The sequence below is a fragment of the Carica papaya genome, chromosome 2 (genome assembly GCF_054855325.1).
Source record: "Carica papaya isolate Zhongbai chromosome 2, ASM5485532v1, whole genome shotgun sequence".
Classification (NCBI taxonomy): domain Eukaryota; kingdom Viridiplantae; phylum Streptophyta; class Magnoliopsida; order Brassicales; family Caricaceae; genus Carica; species Carica papaya.
The window spans coordinates 19,307,062-19,325,664 of record NC_142310.1 but is presented as its reverse complement, the minus strand read 5'-3'; the positions used below and the strand labels follow the sequence as shown (position 1 = coordinate 19,325,664).

General features: G+C 37.1%; 1 protein-coding gene across 1 annotated transcript; it reads right to left on the bottom strand.

Moving 5' to 3' along the window:
* Nucleotides 1–2,591: 2,591 nt before the first annotated feature.
* On the bottom strand, nucleotides 2,592–3,815 carry LOC148268846 (uncharacterized). Its single transcript, XM_088212200.1, has 5 exons — nucleotides 3,795–3,815; nucleotides 3,593–3,649; nucleotides 3,248–3,363; nucleotides 2,798–3,035; nucleotides 2,592–2,693 (listed from the first exon to the last, which is right to left on the bottom strand). The coding sequence occupies exons 1-5, from the start codon at nucleotides 3,813–3,815 to the stop codon at nucleotides 2,592–2,594; spliced, it is 534 nt and encodes a 177-aa protein (XP_088068326.1).
* Between the last annotated feature and the right edge of the window lie 14,788 nt (nucleotides 3,816–18,603).

Sequence of the window (18,603 nt, the reverse complement as noted above, 5' to 3'; positions counted from 1 at the left end):
TTCTAACATAAATACTTACCATTTGACTTTGTAGACCTATCTTACATTATAAAAATAATCTATTTATTAGAGAAGACAACACGTTAATAAAAGCAAAACAAACACACATCATACCCAATAATAGAGAAAACTAAATAAATCATAAAATGCACAGATTTTCGTGTCATGCTTCGCGAAGTCATTACAACTTTTATCTCTAAAAGAATATACAAATTTCTAACTACCCATGTAGAATAACCAGATCAGATACAGATACTGGCAATATGCTCAGACACATTTCTGGCTTGCCAAATCATGGTACGATCAATGACCACGGTTGTACTGACCATAGTGGTCTTATAAGATATTCTATAGTCATGATAGTACTTAGCCAAAGGTAACCCCTAACAGATATTTACATCACCACTCTCTTCAGATGGTACGTCGTCATCCACAGGGAGCAGTCCTCTTACGTCTTTCTAGACCAAATGGGGGAGGGAGAACTAGATACTCTGGATGGGGTTAGGGGAAAAGATACCCCACAGAGATAAAAATCCTAACAAAACATTTAATGCATTATGCATGTCAATACATTACACACTTCGGACCATTCATGCTTCATTCCACATTTCTCTTTTTTTTTTGTTTTTTGTTTATTTTTCCAGGTAACAATACAAACTTCATATTATTTTTAATACATGCAAATCATCAAGTGTTAATAAATCACATAGCATGCTTAAAATCAAGAACAATTCAACTTATTAGACCGACAAACACAAAAGCATGTAAAACAGGCAAAATCACAATTATCATATTTAATAATTTTTTTAATCTAAAAATACCCCTTGAGATGTTTAAGAAAATATTAAATTTCTTATCGAAACTTTGATAATTTATCCTTCACCGTTCTTCTTTTCTTTCCCTCCTTCTCTCTCTAAATCACTCTCTCTTTCTCTCTCTCTAATTCTTGAAAAATGAAAGAATGAAAGTGTTCGGAAGAATGACAAGGGAAAACCTTATTTATAAAAATTAGAATCCGTCAAATTCGCACTAAGTGGCGAAATCCAGTGAAAAGAGAGAGAAAAAGATGCTCGGCACAAAAAATGAGAGAGGAAAGTTCCTCTGCAAGCAGTGGTGGCGCGCTGCCCAAGGTGACAGTAGTGCACTTCCCGATGAAGCAGTGGCCCACCCGGCGCGTTAGCCTACAGGCACACAACCCTCCCTGCTGCACGCACAAGGGCCTATCTGCACAGGCCTATTGTGCAGATAGCAAGCGCATAGTGTAGCAGTGCCTATTCGCGCGTGAAGTGATGCCCGGACGACCCGCCTACACGCTACAGGACGCGCCCAAGGTATAACCCCGCACCCACACATGGATGGGACATGCGCCATGTGCACCTCCTGCACCTATTGTGCACGCATGTCCGTGCACAGTACGCAAGCGCCTGCGCGGGCCGCTCCCCTTTCCCATGAAATTTTTCTTGTTTCGCCATTTTTTCGAAATTTAATTTTTTTGTACTAAAATAAAATAAATACAACTAAATTAAAATTAAATAGAACTAATTAAAAATTGACAAAATTTATAAATTACGATAATAAGTTACAGAGTAAATTAAATGAGTTCAATGTGGCATAAAGGCCCAAATAAATATGGTTTTTCACTTTAATTAAGCACAACGATGGGTGGGGTGTTACATCTCCCCACTTTAGAACAATTTGGTTCCTAAATTTATTTCAAACAGGTCTGGATACTTCTTCCTCATCTCGTTCTCCAGCTCCTACGTGGCTTCTTCCGGGGTATGATGTTGCCACTACACCTTCACATGGGAATCATCTTGTTGCGCAAGACCTTGTCGGTCCATGCAAGAATCTCTACGAGAATTTTTTATACATCATATCTGCTAATATCTGCGTTCCAGTGTGAGGAATGATATGAGAAGAGTTAGGGTGGTACCTTTTAAGCATCGAGAGATGAAAGACGTCATGTAAACTCGTAAACTCTTGAGATAAAATGAGGTGGTATGCCACGGGTCCAATGCGCTCAATGATCCAAAAAGGTCCCACATAACGAGGGCTTAACTTTTCTCTTTTCCTGAGCTGCATTTTTTCCTTGCAGGGGAAAACCTTGAGGAAAACCTGGTCACCAACGATAAATTTTAGGGGTTGCCTACGATTATCGGTATAACTCTTCTGACAGCTTTGAGCAGTAGCCAGGTTCTTGCAGATAATTGTGACCTTTTTAATAGTCTCTTGGATGAAGTTTAGTCCCAAACGGCACTGGTTTTCGATTTCACTCCAACAAGTGGGAGAACGGCAAGGTCTATCGTACAATACCTCATACAGAGGCATACCGATATTGGAATGATAACTGTTATTATAAGCAAATTCACATAGGGGAAGATACTCATACTAGTTATCGTCAAAGTCGAGGACACAGGCACGCAACATGTCTTCTAATGTCTGGATTGTACGTTCTGACTAACCATCCATTTGGGGATGATAAGTAGTGCTGAAATACAATCCAGACCCCAGAGCTTCCTGAAGGCTGTCTTGAAGTGGGAGGTAAATCGAGGATCTCGATCAAATATAATAGATGAGGGAACACCATGAAGTCAAACAATCTCATCAGCATATAGGCGTGTTAATTTGCTGGTGGAGTCAGTGGTTCTGATTGGCAGAAAATGGGCAGTCTTAGTTAGCCTGTCAATGATGACCTAAATAGCATTCTAACCAAAACAAGTACTAGGCAATCCTGTGATAAAATCCATAGTTACATGCTCCCACTTCCACTCTAGAATTGGGAGGCCTTGTAACAAACCATTGGATCTCTGATTTCTACCATAATCCTCTGATAAGTAAGGCATCGAGAGATGTAGTCGACTATATCCTTCTTTGTTTTTGGCCACCAGTATTCACACTTCATGTTTTGGTACATCTTGACACTCCCAAGATGGATGGATAACTTAGAAGCATGGGCGATCTTGAGAACATCCACCCTTACAATAACGGGGACCCAAATTTGGTTCCAAAATCTAAACAATCCATCATCTAAAATCCTAAAATCAGGAGAATCATGAGAAGAGAACTTACCTAAATTCTTGGTGAGTTTCGGCTCCATAGACTAAGCTTTCCAGATTTTTACGAAGAGATCCAACAAGGCTCGGATCTGAGCAAGATAGGTGTCTTTGCTGAGTAGCTAAGGTGAAGAGACTGCATAGTATCCATCAATTTCTAACTGGAGACCATGGTTTGGGCCAATAATACAGACTTCTTGCGGCTCAGTGCATCGGTGACTATATTTCCTCTACCAGGGTGATAGATGATCTTGCAGACATAATCCTTCAGGAGATCCATCCAGCGTCTCTGTCTCATATTTAACTCCCTCTACGAGAAGATGTACTTCAAACTCTTGTGTTCAGTGTAAATCTCAAAAAGTCTAGCCAAACAGATAATGACATCATATCTTCAGCACAAAGATAATGTCCGCCAACTCCAGGCCATGGGTAGGGTAGTTTCACTTGTGAGGTATCAATTGTGGGGACCCATAAGCAACCACTCTACCATGTTGCATCAAGACACACCCCAAGTTAATATGATATGCATCGCAGTATACCTGAAATCTTTGCATATTGTCAAGGAGGATCAACACAGAAGCAGAGGTAAAACGATGCTTCAATTCCATGAAGCTCTCATTGCACTTATAATTCCGGATAAATGGTATGCCCTTTCGGGTGAGTCAGGTCAATGGAGCAGCAATCTTAGCAAATCATCGATGAATCGCCATAGTAACCTGCCAAACCAAGGAAACTACGTACCTTAGCCACATCGGTGGGCATATTTCAATTGACTACTATTTCAACCTTGGACGGATCCACAGAAACTCCTTCACTCGAAATTACATGACCGAAAAAGAAAACTTGATCCAACCAGATGGAGCATTTGCTAAGTTTAGCATACAGTTGGTTCTAGCTAAGGGTCTCCAACACTTTAATCAAATGTACTATATGTTCCCCCAAGCTCTTAGAGTACATTAAGTTATCACCAATAAATATGATGACGTACTAATCTAGTGCGTGCCGAAAAACTCTGTTCATGAGGTCCATGAAGGCTGCAGGAGCATTGGTTAACCCCAACAACATTATCTTGAATTCATACAAATCGTACCTATATCGGAAAGTAGTCTTCAGAATATCTTCTTCTTTGACTCTCAGCAGGTGGTATCCCATCCTAAGGTCAATCTTAGAGAAGACCGTGACTCCTTACAGTTGATCAAAAAGGTCATTGATCCGAGGTAAGGGGTAATTGCTTTTAACTGTCACTTGGTTGTGTTGCCAAAAATCCACACATAGTCTGAAAGAACCATCTTTCTTTTTCACGAACAATACAGAAACGCCCCAAGGAGAATGGCTAGGGCGAATAAACTTCCAGGTGATTAGTTCGAAAGCTGATTTTATAGTTCTGCAATCTCAGCACGACTCATAAAATAGGTGGGCTTCGAGGTTGATTGGGTTCTAGGCAACAATTCAATTAGGAACTCTACTTCTCGCGGGGGAGGCAAATCAGGAAGTTTGATGGGAAATACATCCAAAAAGTTACAAATAATCAGTATGGAACACACAGCAGGATCAACATCCATATTTCTGTTTATTTAATTATTAGGAAAAATAATAACAATATGTTTTAGTCCTTTTTCTGGGACCGTAAATTTACAATTTTACTTTCACAATCGATTAATGTTCTATACTTTTCTAACCAGTCCATTCCTAATATCACATAAAATCCTGAAAAATCTAATAATATTATATTCACAAGTACTTCTATCCCTGAAGCTTTTATCTTACAATCTTTATATACACAGTGAGCTTCTAATAGTGCCCTAGAGGGAGTTTCTACCATTAATATTTTTGCTAAAGGTTCTGACATAAAATCAAGATTACAAGCAAATGCACAGAAAATAAAAGAGTGAGTAGCACCTGTTTCGATCAAACCCTTGGCAGAAGTATCATGGATAGAAAGCATACTCTGGATAAGAATAGGAGTGGGGAGAACATTGGGTTCATCTAGGTGGTACACACAACCCTGAGCTACAGGTCTGGCCATATTTTTCGGTCACTAGGAGCAGTCTTTTATGAGATGTTGGGTGCTTCCGCACCGATAGTAGGTGTGATTGATATGCCAATAGGGTAGATCACCATGCGAGTGACCACAATGCTGACAGGGTTGGTTAGGTCAGGCAGGCTAAGCTATAGGTGGAGACAAGGCAGGGGGAAGGGTAATTTTAGTTTGTTTATCAGAGTGGCTACTTACTAAGTCAGGTAGTCTCCTTCTAGGCTGTTGGGGTTGTTGTTGGGTAAGGACTCAAACAATGCATTGGTGCTTAGCCGAGATGAGGTCTTCGACCGACTGGGTATGTTCTACCACCTCTGTATATGAGCTACGTCTCAACATTGCGACCCGATCATAGATGTTGGCACGAAGGCCCTTTAAAAACTTCCTAACTTTTTGACTTTCTGGGTTGACCATTAAAAGGCAAATTTAGACAGTTGGACAAAACGGGCTGCATACTGGGCAACTGTTAGATATCCTTGGCGGAGATCCTAAAATTTCTCCTCCTTCTTTTCTCGGACATAGGCAAGGAAGAATTTATCAAATAATGCATCCATGAAAACTTTCCAGGTGGTAGGGGTAGGTAGGACTTCCTTCTTAAGTCGCCACAAGTGTTCGGCTTCATTGTTGAGCATAAAAGCTGCTAAGGGAACCTTCTATTCCTCAATCAGGACTAGAACAGAGAAAAACTTCTCTATCTGTAAGATCCAGGCTTCGGCTACTAAGGGGTCAGGGCCATCTCCAAAATGTGGTGAGTTAAGCTTCCTAAACTCTGCTATGTTGTGGGAAATGGACCTCTCGACTGTTCAGTATTCTAGGGCAAGAAGTGGATAAGGGTTGGCTTGATTTTGTCTTACAGCTATAGTCAATCCTCGGATGGCTCGAAAGAGTTCAGCAAATTCAACCCTGGTCAAGTGATCCAGCGCTTCAGATTGCTCAGTACGCTCTACGGATGGTCTTCCTCGTGTCATTCCTACAAATGAAAGGAAGACACGAGTTGGTGGTTTAATTTTTTATAAGAGGACTTATTCTTCCTAAGTACTCTAAGGGTCTTTCTACCTAAGGACTCAGTGTAAGGGATTTTATCCGTGTAATTCTGCTCCAATATCATCTGCGACATCCCAAATGCTAATTAAGAAAAATGGGTGTAAGATACAGAAATAAGATTACGAGTGCATGATAAAATTTTATACAGCGGAATAAATTAATTAAAATCCCTTACAAATATATATGAGTTCCAATTACATACATATAACTGAAGCTAGAAATGACTATAAAATACAAAGTCCAAAATACCAAAGGGGGTCACTTCTTTCACTATGTTATTGGACTCATCAGAGTGCAGGAACGATTATGCACTCAAGGTTTTTCGATCTACGGGATCCTCATAAACTTCAATAGGTAGGTCAGCTTGTGGTTCCTCATTTTCTTCTTCATCTAAGGGGAGGCATGGAAAGAGTAAGTTTCATATGCTTAATAAGGAAAATGATATTTAAATAACATCATACAATTTTAAAAGTGAATTATTCTAACATGAATGCTTACCATTTAGCTACTTTGTAGACCTATCTTACATTATGAAAATAATTTATTTATTAGAGATAACAACACGTTAATAAAATTAAAACAAACATAAATCATACCAAATAATAGCAAAAATCAAATAAATCATGAAATGCTCAGATTTTCGTATCATACTTCGTGAAGTCATACAACTTCCATCTCTGAAGGCAGATACAGATTTCTAACTACCCCTGTGGAATGACCATATTAGATACAGATACTGGCAATTTACTCAGGCACATTTCTGGCTTGTCAAACCATGGTACGATCTATGACCACGACCATACCAACCATAGTGATCCTTTCATATATTTTATAGTCACAACAGTACTTAGCCAAAAGTGACCTCTAATAGACAATTACATCACCACTCTCGTTAGAGGGTACGCCGTCATCCACAAGGAATGGTCCTCTTACATCTTTCCAGACCAGATGCAGGAGGGAGAGACAGATACCTCGGATGGGGTTAGGGGAACAGATACCCCTCAAAGATAAAAAGTCTAACGAGATACTTGATGCATTATGCATGTCAATACAGATACATACTTTAAACTATTCATGCTTCATTCCACATTTCTCTTTTTCTTTTTGTTGTTTCTTTTATTTTTCCAAGTAATAATACCAACTTCATATTATTTTTATTACATGTAAATCATCAAGTGTCTACAAATCACACAGCATGCTTAAAATCAAGAACAATTAAGCTTATTAGACCTACAAACACAAAAACATGTAAAACAGGCAAAATCACAATTACCATATTTAATAATTTTTCTTTTATCTAAAAATAACCCTTAAGACGTTTAAGAAAATACTAAATTTCTTACCAAAATCTTGATAACTTCTCCTTCATCGTTCTTATTTTCTTTCCCTCTTTCTCCCTCTCTCTTTCCATCTCCCTAATTCTTGAAAAATGGAAGAATAGAAGTGTGGGAAAGAATGGGAAAGGAAGATCCTATTTATAAAAATTATGAACCATCAAATTTATGCCAAGTGGTGAAATCTGGTGAAGAGAGAGAGAAAAAAGATGCTCAGCATGCAAATCAAATTAAGAAAGTCTCCTCTGCCGCCGTTGGTGGTTCGATACCCAAAGTTGACGGTGGCACACTGCCTAAGGCAGTAGTGGCCTGCTCGATGCACTGCAGGCTAGCCTGAAGGCGGACAGCCCTCCCTGCCACGTGTGTAGGCCTATTACGCGCAGGCCCCAGGCACACAGGGGCTTATCTACGCAGGCCTACTACGCGGACGACACGCGCATAAAGTGCTGCTGTAACACCCCAAATTTATTATTATTTTTATGAATATTATTTTGTTTTATTTTAATTTTTTGTAAATTGTATATGAATTAAATGATTATTTATGTAATAATATATGGTTTTAATTTAGTTTAATTTAATTAAATGGAAATAAAAACAATAATAATGATAAAAAGGAGTAAAATTATTTTTGGGATTTAATTGAAAATAATTTTGAAAAAAATGGGTGAAAATTCGGATTCTGGGGGTATTTTTGAAAAGAAAATCGAAAATCGGGGAGCCAAAATGCAATTTAAAAAAATTACACCACGTCAGCAGCCCTGTCAGCAGCCCCGTCAGTAGCCCTGGCCAACCAGGACACGCTGCGTGGCAGAGATGCTGACGCGGGAGGCCACACGGAACGGAGCCACGTGGGCGATATGCGTGCGTGTGATTGGACGGCTGAGATCCGTTCCTGCGCGCACGGACGGCCTATATTAAAAGCATGCATGGACGGCCCAGATTGAATCACGCACAGACAGCCTAGATCGCATCGTGTCGGACGATCCAGATTCATTTCTAATTTAATCGCAATCGGACGATCCAAATTAAATCGCGATGGACGGCTCAGATTAAAAGCGAAAGGTTATAAATAATCTCATCCACACCCAAACCCAAACCTAAACCCTAGCCGCTAGAGCCCTCGCCGGAGAAGACCGCCCAGCCACCGGGGGAACCGATCGCCGCCACCTGCCGCCGCACTAGAGCACTTTTCGGCCACCAAACGAGGTAAAAAAAATTTTTTGGCTCGGATTTCGATTCTAAACCACCTGTGGTCAAATCGGAGCAAAACAACTAGCCAATTGGCTGAAAAACGCCGTCGAAGCCCAGCGGTGCCGCTGCAGATTTTCTCAGTTTTTGCCTCCGATGAGGCCCTTCCTGATTCTTGTTCAATGTAATTTTTCCACCATTGTGACCACCGTTCCTTCCTCTATAGGTTGACCGGAGCAAAACACCAAATCGCGACTCACGCTGGAGGAGCTGCCGCACCGAAGAGCTCTGTCGTCGGTAAGTCTCGATTTTTTGTGTTTTTTGGCCCACCGAGGGCCTTATGTGTGTTTTCTCGTAGGAACTAGTGCTAGTTTGGCTGAATTCGGCCAAAAACGGCCAAAAACAGCCAACCCGAAGCAGATCGCCGCCACGGACGGCGGCGCCATTGCCGAAGCACGGCGAAGCCGCCGTGTTGGAATTTCTAAATTGGCCGAATAGGCCCTGGGTCTGATTTTGAGTTCTTTTGGGACATGTGTAGGTACCAAAAGTGTGTTTCAATTCTTGGGGAGAAATTCAGGAAATCTAAGGATTGCCCGTAGGCGCAGTGAAAAATTGGTTTTAGACTCCAAATCAAGTAAGGATCTCTCACCCTATTTCCTATCACGGCATTAAAGTTTAATAAATGATAAAATGGTATTTTATGAATTAATAGATATGTATAATTAATTAAGGTTGCTAATGGAGCCCGAATCTGATATATTTTTCGGTCAGTTCCTGTTTTATTTATTTTACAGTTTTAAATGTGTTACGATATGTGGCTTATTTATTCTATGATTTTGAATGCATGAATCACTGTTTGCTTCACTGCTGCTTGATTTTGTGAATTTAATAGATGCTTGCCTTGTGTATGCTCGTTGCTTACTTAAATAGTTATGTTTGAATGGGTAACGAAGACTAAGGATAAATAGAAATGGGATTGAATTGATAATTGGGTAAGTTAACAGCCTCACTAGATATCCTAGGAGATGGTGGACAAACCGGGTCCGTAGGGAATCCTACCAGAAACGTTGTCTCATACCGGACAGGGTATGGAGACTTTAAATGTTTTGGCGCTCATACCGAACGGGGTATGGGGATGGCCCGCTTCACCCTCATACCGGACGAGGTATTGAGGTTTATTATTTTGACGCCCATACCGGACGGGGTATGGGGACGGCTCTGGAATTAAGTTATTAAGGTGAATGGTTTACTTGTAGCGGGGACCCCTATGGATCCCCATAGATACTGGTAGACTGATGAAATTTGTTGCCTGATGATTGAAATATAAAAGTATGACATGTGTTATGTTACAGAGTGCGTATGATTTCATGATATTTATAATGTTATTATTTTCATAAGTTGTTTTCATGAATCTCACCGAGGTAAGTGGACAGTAAAGGGTATTATTATTGATAAATGAATTTGTTACAAATTGTGCTCTATTAGTTGTTTTTGTTTTCTACCAACCTTTACTTCTGTGACAGTGAGATAGTGTGACATCTTTATCGGGCTTGTGTAGCTCATTCCTTACTTAACCATTTCATATCACAGGACTTGGTTCCCGAGACCGTTCTGCAAGAAGACGGCGAGTAGAAGCCTAAAGATTTTATAGTTTTCCTCATAGCATTCATTTTTAGTATTTCTTTTAGTTAGTTTATTTTTTCATATCTTTAATACGTTTTGGTTATTGTGTAAGGGATGTTAACCATAATCTATTTTATTTCGCTTCCGCACTTAGAATTTTTATATACATTTCCTTTTAATTTTTGGGGCCGTTAGAACGGCGCTTGTCTGTGCTCACAGTGTACGGTGCTTGTCAGCGTATGAGGTGATGCGCGCAGGGTCTGACACCGCGCGCATGGATGGGACGTGTGCACTGTGCGCATATCCTATCCAAGCAGCTCCCCTTCCCCGAGGGATTTTTCTCGTTTCGCTGTTTTTCTAAAATTTCATTTTTTTTGTACTAAAATAAAATTAATGCAATTAAATTAAAATTAAATAAATTAATTAAAATTAAATAAAATTAAAATAATTAAAAATCGATAAAATTTACAAATTACGATAATAATTTACGGAATAAATTAAATGAGTTCAAGACGCCTTAAAGGCCTGAATAAATAGAATTTTCTAAATTAATTAAGCACAACGATGGGCGGGGTGTTATACATGCAATCTCGTATGTCGTCCAGTCACCGACCCCCCTCTCTTTCTCCACCATGAATCCTCACGGATGGAAGCCACATGGTGAGCATCTAAAACCCCTTCCATGGTTATTTAAAGGGGTCTTTTCTCCTCTCTTTTTTTCATTTCCATTTCCTTTTTCTATCTTCCACTTTTTAAAGAAAATTTAGAGAGAGAATGAGAGTCTCAATAGAGAAAGAGAATAAGAAAGGGGTGAAAAGGAGAAAAAGAGTTCTTCAACTTCGTTTGAAGATTTATAGGCGTAAGTACCCTCCCTTTCACCTCTCTAAAAAGATAAGTCACTCACAAAAAGCTTAAGGTTTCCGTAAGGGATTTCTTGAGTATTTTCTCTTACATTTCTAAGTGAATTTTCTAGATAGATTATGTTGAAACTTAAATGATCTTGATGCATGAACATTAAATATGATTGATCGTTAATTTACTTGAGCATTTAAACGTGATATAATATTCTTGCTTGATGCAAACACATGAGTATGTACGTGTTTGGCCCTTTACCTTGCCTTTGGTAATGATGAAGAGGGTCATTCTTTATGGCCTTAACTCAAGAGGATGACCCGATGGTCAAGTCTGGGTAGCATGGGCTTTTGTGCCAAGTTATGTTGATGGGGCCCCACCAGATCTTAAATATGTTACTGTTATGAATGAAAGCAGTATCAAAAAGAGAAAATAATAGAAAATCTGCTTGATTGTTATTTCTGAGGGATTTATCTATCTATCTAACTCTATATCTAAAAATGTTGGTGAACCACTCTATGGAATAAGACTAGACTTCCCTCTAATGAGAGTGGATTCACGATATGATATGTATGGGCCATAGTGGCAAAGTACGAACTTGATCATTAGTTTATACCATATAACACCCCGCTCACTACCGTGTTAAATTGTATTTAAAAAACTCCTATTTATTCGGGCCTTAAGGGTACCGAAACCCATTTAAATTTATTTCGCAGCTTTATATCTTAATTCATAAATTTATGCCAATTTTATTATTTTATTTTTATTTATTGCTATTATTATTATTATTATTTAAAAACAATTAATTTTTAGGAGAAAACGAAAGAGGGAGGAAATCCCGCATGAGAGGGTTGCCCGCACAGGCAGCGGGCGCAATAGGAGCAGGACGTACACACAGTGTGCACGTCCCATCTGCATAAGGTGAAGGGCCAGACCTGTATGTGTATCTTGTCACGCACAGGCAGGCCCGTTTGCACGCATCACATCGCGCGCAGACAGGGGTACGGTGGCGCACACTATGCGTGCACTGTTTGCGCAGCCTGCGCATATGGGGCCTACTCGCAGTAGACCTGCGCGCGTCCAGGCTAGCTCTTGCATACGATAGGGTAGCCTGACGCCTGCAGGCTAGTCTTGCAGTGCGCGCCCGCTGGGTGAGACACACCACTACCTCGGGTAGTGTGCCGCTGCCCTCCTTGGGCAGCGTGCCACTACTTTGGGTGTGCCACCACCAGTGGAGAAACTTTCTCCTCTATTTTTTCTACTGCATCAAATCAAACATTTTTCCATTTTAACACTCTCTCTTCACTGAATTTCGTCACTTAATGTAAATCCGACGACTCCCATTTTCTATAAATAGGGGCCATTCCTCCCATTTTCTCATCACTCCCATTCTTCCACCTTTCAAGAGTTTAGAGAGAGAGATCTAGAGAGAGAATGAGAGGAAGAAAAGAATAACGGTGTAAGAAAAGGTTTGAGGTTTCAGTAAAGAATTTAGTATTTCTTTAAATGTTTTAAGGAGCATTTCTAGAAAAAATTAAAATAATGAATATGTGATTTTGTGTAATTTGTATGTTCTATGTTTAGTAGTTCTAATAAAGTGAATTGTTCTTGATTTCAAGCATTCTATGTAATTTATAGGCACTTGATGTTTTGCATAATAAAATAATATGAAACAGGTAAGGTTATCTGGAAAATGAAAAAAAAAAAGTAGAATGAAGCCTAAATAGTCCAAAGTATGTATGTATCTGTATTAACATGCATATTGCATCAAGTATCTCGTTAGACTTTTTATCTCTAAGGAGTACCTATTTTTTCCTCCCCCATCTGGTCTGGAAAGACGTGAGAGGATCGCTTCCTGTGGATGACGGTGTACCCTCTAATAAGAACCGTGATGCGAATATCTATTAAGGGTCACCTTTGGCTAAATACTGTTGTGGATATAGAATATCTGATAGAACAACTATAGTCATACCATAGTCTAGCCAGTCGAAAATGTGCCAAAGTAAATTGCTGTTATCTATATATGATTTGGTCATTCCACATGAGTAGTCAGAAATTCGTATCTGCCCTCAGAGATGAAAGTCGGAACGACTTTGCGAAGTATGACATGAAAATCTGAGTATTTCATGATTTATTTGATTTTCTCTATTGTCAAGTATGATATTTGATTTTGATTGTGGTGATTATGATATGATGTTTTCTTAATAAATAAATTGTCTTCATAAGGTAGGATAGGACTTTGACATGACCTAATGGTAAGTGTTTATGATATAATTATTCACCTTTTAAATCCTACAATGTTATTTAAATATTATTTTTCTTACTGAGCATATGAAACTCACTCTTTCCATGCCCCCTCTCTCCCCCCTTAGATGAGAAAGATAGTGAGGAACCGTCTGCTGACCTACCCCTTAAAGTCTATATGAAGATCTCGTGGATTCGCAAACCTTGAGTGCATAATTATCTTTGCACTCTAATGAGTCCAATAACATAATGATAGAAGTGGTCCTTTTTGTATTTTGATATTTTGTAGTTTGTTGCCACTTCTAGCCTCAGTTATGTGTATTTAGAAATCATATATTTTGTAAGGAATTTGCATAATTTGTTCCGCTGCATATAATTTCTATCATGCATTGGGAATCTGTTTTTGTATCTGACACCCTCATGCCTTAATTAGCATTTGGGATGTCACATACCTAATATGGAAATGGAACTAAATATCATTCACAATGGTAGTTGTGGATACCCTCTGCCCTCAATAGATATATGTTAGAACAGTTTCGCGCGGAGGTCACTAAAAGACATAAATAAAATCCAACTTCTTGATAACATGACTAGGATAGTTGCAATGCATCATGGTGGATTTATATGATTTTCCTTCTCTACTCCATCATGATTTTATTAAGTTCATGGTTAATTCAGTTAGTTTCAATTTCAATGCCTAATTATGTCTTAACTATCTTGTTCTCTTCTTTACCTTTACTGCTTAGTATGTTAACAATGTCTAAATGATTTTTTTGAGAAAGATAAAGGTTTTTTTAAGCATTTGAAAATAAAGTCATCATGTGACGAACTGCTAAGGTAAGTCATTTATTAAATAAGGGTGTTTTAATTTAAATCATCTTTGAAAACCTTAGTAGTGTAATTTAAATATTATTTCTTTTACTGAGTTATGTATAACTCACCCTAATCCATGCCTCCTTCAGATGATGAAAACAATGATATGCTCGCTGAGTTGCCCCTTGAAGCTTATTTGGATCCCTTCATAGATCTTAGGATGATTACAAGTGGTATATTTTGTCCACTTTGATGGAACCAATTATAATGATAGAAGTGGCTCTTATAACTTTTGTGTACATAAATTTTGGTAGCCATCTTTTTTGCCTTAGTTGTAAACATTAAACTTATGTTTTGTTGTAAGGGATTCTATTTTTCATTGCATACACATATTTTATTACTTGCACTCGTATCTATTCCTGTTATTGGAATCCCTTTTACCTCACCAGGTATTTAAGATGTTAAATTATTTACTAGTTTGGTAGGATCAATTGACTGCCCTTAAGAGACATAACGAAGATGAACCTATTTCAACATAGAGGGAGATGAGATCTATCACGAGGAAAAAATTTGTATCATCTTATTATAACATAGATGTACACTAAAAGCTGCATCACTTGACGCAGGGATCCAAGTTAATGGAAGAGTACCACAAGAGATTGAGATAACTATGATCCAAATAGGGGTCTATGAAAATATAGAAGCCACTATGTCTCGATTCTTAAACGGTCTAAATAGGGATATTGCTAACATCATTAAGCCTCAACACTACAACAATTTTGAAGACATTATATAGTCACTAAGATTAAGAGATAGTTAAAATTCAAAAGGTCTTCCAAAAAAACCACTAGTTCTACCTCTCAATTAAGTTCTAGATGGCCAAAAAAAGATGAGAGTAAGAAGTTTGAAGAAAAAAGAGACAAGCCACTTACCACTGACCAGAAAAGTAATTCTAAAACACATTCCTCTAATCAAAAGCATAACACCATTAAATGTTTAGGTGTTTTGGAATTAGACACAATAGCATCTCAATGCCCTAATTGGAAAGTCATATTAATGCGTGATAATGGTTAGATAGTAAGTGAAAGTGACAATGATAGTGTGCCATCATTAAAAGACAATAGAAAAAGCATAGCTCCACCAGTACAGGGAGATGTATTTATTATCTAATAAGCTGTAAACATATAGGTCAAGCCAAGAGACAATGACCATAGGGAAAACATCTTCGACACTAGATGCTTTTTTAATGATAAGTTACGCAACATGATTATTGACGAAGGTAGTTACACTAATGTGGCCAGTACACAGCTGGACAAGTTAGGGTTAACTTGCACAAAACATCCTAATCCCTATAAGTTATGCTAGTTGAATGATAATAGAGAGATCAAAGTCACAAAGTAAGTCAAGATACCATTCTCTATAGGTAAATACAAAGACGAGGTATTATGTGATGTTGTGCATACATGCAAGACATTTACTTCTTGAGAAAACATGCTAGTATGATAAGAGAGTCAACCATAACGGTGGAAAGAATTAGCACTCTTTGCATTTAAAAAGCCTCAATCATGTCTTTACACCTTTGTTCTGAAATGAGGTATATGAAGATCAAGATTAAGATCAAGAAGTCTTTTGAAGAGTTTGTGAGAAAAGAAAAGGACAAGGTTAGTCTAAAGAGAGACTGCAAAATAAAAGAGTGATTTCATGTACAGAAAGGCCCAAGTTTACTTCAGTACATGATAGATTATCTTAATCCTTCTTTGTCTTGTTTGTCTTTACAGGAAATTATTAATCAAGGCATTGTAGATTCGAGAACTAATCTTTTTGAAGAAGGGGGAGATGATGTGAGCATAAATAGCCCTTGAAAAGTTGTCCTAAAGACACAAGAATCTCATTTGAAGAAAGATTCTCGTGGTTAACTAGGAACTTGCAGGATAGCTACCCATGGGCATTTACCCATATAAAGGATACGTATAGTGCGCACAATGCACAAACACGCAACACAAGAGCTACGTGTGCACACGCTGATACGCGAATACAATTGTGTGCCTGCATCAATATAGTAGGTAAGGCCTTTCACCCGCAGAATGGAGGACTTTTCCTACGAGAAAAAATGAGCCTTTTTCCTGTTAGGATTCCTATAATTTCGACTCTAAAGCTAATTTGGTTTATGGTTTAAAGGGACCCAGTCCAATAGTAAGGAAGCCTCAAGTTTGTTCACTAGCATAATAATGGTCAAGACATCGGGTTTGGAGCACTTGAAGCAACTCGCGGGCTTGGGCAATTAGATGTTAAGAAGAAGGATTGAGTCGTAGCCTAAAAGGAGGCGAACCTGGACCCGTTCTGCCGTGAGTGCCAGTGGTAAAAGTGTATCTCACATGTAAGCAACTTAACTCACATATGCAAGCTCGGACGAGGGGGACGAAAAGAACCCGCACACATGGGATTCCAAGTAGGATATTTAGCAAAAAAATGCTCCTAAAGAGTTCTACATAATTTGAAAGAGATAATTAAGAGAAAGACAAAATCTTCAATAAATGAAAAAGTTCAAGATTCAAAGAAGTTCCGCCAAGTAAGAATTCTTCTTAGCCAAAATTCTCCATGTGTTTCATGTTTTAAACCCGTAACCTTCAATCATCTTTTATTCAAATTCTTCAAGATAATTAATTAATTAGTGAGAAGAACCGTTCAAGATCATCAAGGAAATTTCAAGCTCGAAAGGACTCAAAGATTTGACCAAGAGAGAGGAGATACCATCCTAGTTGTTTTTCCTTCTTTTAATTATTATTTTATTTCAATTTTACATTAAGTTAATCTAAGTGTTTAATTAGGATTTTAATTTTTGAGTTTTATTTAGATTTGTACAGGAAAAGCCTATAAATAAATAGATTGCACCCTTCAGTTATAGAAAAACAACTTTCATATTAATAAAAATTCATATTATTTGCTTTTAGTTTGTTACTAATTGTGAGTGAGTATTCAATTAAGTGAGGTTGCTTCAACTGTCTTATTGAATCAAAGAATCAAATCGACTTATCAAGTAAGCTTGTGACATCTTTTATATTCTAATTTTATTCCCAATTACCTTAATTGTATTTATAAGTTGAATGTGGGTTAAGTATGAGGATTTATTTCAAGATTTAAGATTTCTAATTACTAATATTTTATGCAGAGTTTTTGATGCATTGTTGGTTCTGGGTTTCACATCAGGAGGTGTGCAGTGTCTCACATATTTCTTTATGTTATTCTTGCATTGTGGACTTTGTAGGATTGATCATAAGCATGCAAGATTTGTTTTAGTACCGAGACAAAAAGAGTGTTGTTCAACATAGATGAAGAAACTTTTCATGTGAAATTTATTTAAGATTAAAAATTAGTTTTTTATGTTTTTAATTTTAAATTTTAAATTTTAAATTTCAAAATTAATTAAAATTAAATTATTTATTTCATGTTAAATTCTACTTGATATTTGATGTAAAAAAATACTTAATTAAATAATATCACACGTCAAATTTTAGTAACACAGTAAATGTAAGCATCATTAACAAAAACTAAGATATACTAATATGATTTTTAAATTAAAAATTTGTTTAAAGATCAAATACTACAAGGACCAAAATGAAATTTGTGGCTTATATACATATGATGTACATGAGTGAATATTTTTAAAAAAAACAACAACCAAATTTTAGTTTAAACCACAATTATATAAATTTATGATTTTAAATATTATTTAAAATATTATTTGCTTATTTTAAAAATTAGTTTATTTTACGTTACGGTGTTGTTTTAATTGAAGTAAATTTTTTAGTTAGATAGTTTTTGTTTAATTATAATTTTAGCTAAAAGTTTCTAGTCTAGAATAATTTTTAATTAGAAAAATACTGAAACTTTTAAACTAAACAATAGTTGATTTTAAACCACTTATTTTACTGGAAAAATTCAAGATGAGCCATCATAGCCAATGCATTGTCAGGATGCCCTTTTATTTACAAGCAATACGTCATAATTATTAGCACAAACAAATTAGTCTTATTAAGATTAAAGTACGAGTTTAAAGTTTATTTAAATTATAAAATTCTTTTTTTCTTTTACAAGTGGATTATTTACTTGTAGTAACGATTAATAATACTTATTTCTGTGGATTTAACACTTAAAATATTAAGATATTAAATAGCAGTTACATTTTTTAGGTTGGCGTCACAACAATTTAATACTTGAATTGATTATAAAAAAAATATAAAATAATATAGTTTCTATAAAGTAGGACACATAATTCTTAAATTTACCAAGAATATTATAAGAGCATGAAACAATTTTTAAATGCTTAAAAAGTGATTATAAAAAGAGTAAATATTTTCTTTAAAATTTTGAATCTAAGTTTTACATTTGAAGAAGAAGAAGTTTAAAAAAAAATTGA